The following is a 3883-nucleotide window of genomic DNA, read 5'->3' on the forward strand; positions in this document are numbered from 1 at the left end:
ATGCTGTCAAATGGCTTACATTTCAAGTTTGTGCATTTAGTGGTCGTGATGAAAGTCATGATTCTAATAATCGAGGGAATGCTATTGAATTGATAAAACTCTTGGCATCTTATAATGCGGATGTGGCAGATGTGTTGTGTTACACAAAACTCCTCAAAATACTTCATACTACTCGCATCGAATTCAAAAAGCAATTCTTAGTATTTTCTTTGACAAAATACAAAGATTCATTCGTGAGGAGATTGATGAAGCAAAATTTTGCATTATAGTAGATGAAGATCAAGATGAATCAAAGAGGGAGCAAATGACCATTGTTCTAAGATTTATTAATAAAGATGGTTTTATAAAGGTGTGTTTTTTTGACATAGTTTATGTATCAGATAAAACATCAGCAACTTTGAAAGAAGAAATATGTATTGTCCTATCTCGTCATAATCTCAGTGTACAAAATATTCGTGGTCAAGGGTATGATGGTGCTAGTAATATACGTGGAGAGTGGACTAGGTTGCAGGCCTTATTTCTTCATGACTGTCATTTTGCGTAGTATGTTCATTGCTTTGCTCATCGACTCCAATTAGCATTGGTTGCGACAACAAGAGAGGTTATACCTATTGCCCAATTTTTTTCTTATCTGGCTCTCACTGTTAATCTATGTGACACTTCTTGTAAAAGGCATGATCAGTTGAAAGTTACTAAAGTTGGAAAAATTGCAGCAAAACTTGTCATTGATGAAGTTGAAACTGGTAAAGGTAAAAATGAAGTTGGGACATTAAAACGGGCTAGAGATACTCGATGGGGTTCTCACTTGGGATCTATTTCCAGTTTGATAAATATGTTTAGTGCAACTTGTTCAGTCTTAAGTAATGTCATCAATGATGGAGCCATTTCTACTCAACATGCAGATGCAGATAGAGTTTATGATAAGATTACATCTTTTGAGTTTTTGTTTATCTTACACTTATGAGAAATATTTATGGGAACTACTGATGATCTTTACCAAGCTTTGCAACACTAGATGCTTTTTATATTATGAAAGAACGCCGAATACAACTTTAGATGCCTAAGTAGATATGTAGAGCAAATAGTTGCTTTTTTGAAAATTAATATGGATTTACTAGAACATATCTAATTGTATTTTGATAATATTTTATAATTATATATGATGAATGGAAACATCTAATTATATGTTTTTGTGATATTTGGGTAGAAATTAATATTGTATATCAAATGCTCATTATAAATTTTTTGATTGCATATACATTCGCCTCCCGATATTAGAATCTTGCGTCCGTCCCTGGGTACGTGGTCTTCCTACCTCTTACATCAAAAGTCATGGGTACCAATCTTTTTTACTTTTTATTTTTTAAAGTTTGTCTTGATTTTAGTCTTTTCATTTTTAAATTTGTGTCAATTATTTTGGGTCCATATAGTGTAAAAGGACTTAAAGAGAAAAAAAAAAAAAAAAAAAAAAGGCTAAAGACTAAAAGAAAAGTGTTACTTTTTTTTTTAGTGGACTTTTTCCGTACTTTCTGTTTTTTTTTTTTTTGTTTAAATTCTTCTCTAGCCTCTCTGGTCAACTAGAACTTAAAAGGGGTAAAACATTTTGAAAAAAATTATTAAAAAAAAATAAAATTCACAAAAACAAAGGCTAAGGCAAATTGAGCATAATTACACACTGACATCCATTTTAAGTGTAAATGGACCAACACTAATGTAGATTAAGTAAAATCAAGAAAATAAAGGGGGGGCTTACATGCAGCTCGTAATAGGTACACTTAGAGGCATTTTTTTTATCAGATATTGACAAAAATGTCACTAATTATTAATTTTTAGCGACAGTTTAAAAATTTTGTTGCATAAAACGTAACGGATTATAAGTTTTAGCAACAATTTAGAAAAAAATTCACATATTAATGTCACTAATTGTCAGTTTTTAGCAATAAATTCAAAAAATGATCACAATTTTTTTTAAGCGATGATTCTGATAAATTATCTTTCATCGACGAATTAAATCTAACTATTACAACCTACTAATTTACCCAAGATGGATAAGGTCAACTATAGTATTACATTTTAATGTAAAAAAATAAATAATAGATGACATTATTTTTCTATTCATATGACTTACGGATTTATAATGAAAATAAGTTAAGTAATATATGAATTAAAACATTAACAAAGTTCAATGTAATTATGTCAAATTTATAAAACTCACTATATATATATATATATTTTTAAATTTTAAAGAAATAATATATATATTTAACTAATGTCCAACGAATTCCCTTCTGCAAATTTTATTTTATTTTTTATTTTTTAATTTTTAATTTTTCTTTTCCATTGTAGACTTGACTATAAGTGAGACTCTGCATTGTTTTCTATGGTAGACTTGACTTTTCAACCCTCATATAAATGCGTAGACTAGACTTTTCAACTCTTATACAAATGAGTAGACTGCACACATTTTTCTGAAGGGTTAGCTTTAATATTTTCAAAACGTTGGAAACCTAACAAATTTTAAGATTTTTAGCATTAATCTTACGGGAAAATGGCTCATACACCTACTGGGGGTCGACCCCCAGTGAGGTGGCACTCCATTATTGGCTCAAAAAAAAACTGTTTTTTTTTTTTTTTTTTAAGTTTCAACCAGTGGGGGCGCGACACCTCACTGGGGGTGCGACCCCCACTGGGGGTATGCAGCACGGTTGTAATCTTACGCTGTGTTTGGTTGGGGGATTTGGGAAGAGAAATAGAAAGGGAAATGGAAATGAAAGGAAAAGGAGAAAGAATTAATAGAATTTCAAATCCCAACTATGTTTGGTTGTGTTGGTTATAAAATAGAATTGATGTCCTAAAAGGTCTCCTATTTCTTTATTTATTTCTCACCCCCTTTCTTTTCCCATATATTTTTTATTATAACCAAACATAAATAGGATTACATTTCTCATTCCTTTTCTAAATCTCACCCCAAAAACCACAACCAAACACAACATTAGTGAAATGGTGGTTGAGCGGAGACCACAAATCAAAATGTGTTGAATGTTCAATTTCTTAGCCACCACTTGGAGAAGTATTTGGGTGGCTCTTGATATAATTTCAAATTCTATATATATTCATATTCTCTCAGATTTTATTTTATTTTTTATTTTTTAATTTTTCTTTTCTAAATTAGACTTGACTATGAACCCTCATATAAATGTGTAGACTGGTCTTTAACCACACATTTTCCAGAAAGGCTAGCTTTAATATTTCGTGGATTGGTGGCTGAGTGAATGCGTCAAAGTTCAATTGCTTAGCCACCAGTTTGAGAAGTATTTGGGTGGGTTTTGATATAATTCCAAATTCTACTATCCATATTCTCTTTTTAGGTGTACATATTTTTGATCATGATGTTTTGTAATATTATTTTTTAGAAAGTTATAAAATAGTTATATTAAAATAAAAATAAACAAACATACAAGTGAAGAAAAATAAGAACAGTAAAACTTTAAAGGGTCAAACATACATCCTAACAAAAATTACAAATAACAAAAACAAAACTACCAAAAAAATAGTTATGATAGCGGAAAAATCACCAATCTTCTCATAGATGTGATTTGGAAAGGTAAGATTTGGATCAAACCAGCCATCGTTGTCGACGTTGTCCCTAGCGTCGATGGCCAACTCCATCGCTATTGCTGTCGCCGTCGTACTTCAATCACTGCCAAAAGTCAGAGTTGAAGAAAAAGAAAACCCACAATAGCATGGGAGAGGATTTAAAGAAGAGTGAACTATTATGAGTGTCGAAAATCTAAAATTGTTTGTCAAAATCAAAAAAGAAACTCTCAAACCCTTTTTCTCTGGCATAAAAAACTCAGGTCTACATTTTGAAAGCATTTTGAAA

General features: G+C 30.9%; 1 protein-coding gene across 1 annotated transcript; it reads left to right on the plus strand.

Annotated features, from left to right (window-relative positions):
* Positions 1–964, plus strand: LOC145797575 (uncharacterized). The gene is made up of 3 exons (XM_082884958.1): positions 1–26; positions 130–349; positions 545–964. The coding sequence occupies exons 1-3, from the start codon at positions 1–3 to the stop codon at positions 962–964; spliced, it is 666 nt and encodes a 221-aa protein (XP_082741084.1).
* Positions 965–3883: the final 2919 nt, after the last annotated feature.

Source organism: Camellia sinensis, chromosome 8 (assembly GCF_055761805.1).
Source record: "Camellia sinensis isolate YWXY chromosome 8, ASM5576180v1, whole genome shotgun sequence".
Lineage (NCBI taxonomy): Eukaryota > Viridiplantae > Streptophyta > Magnoliopsida > Ericales > Theaceae > Camellia > Camellia sinensis.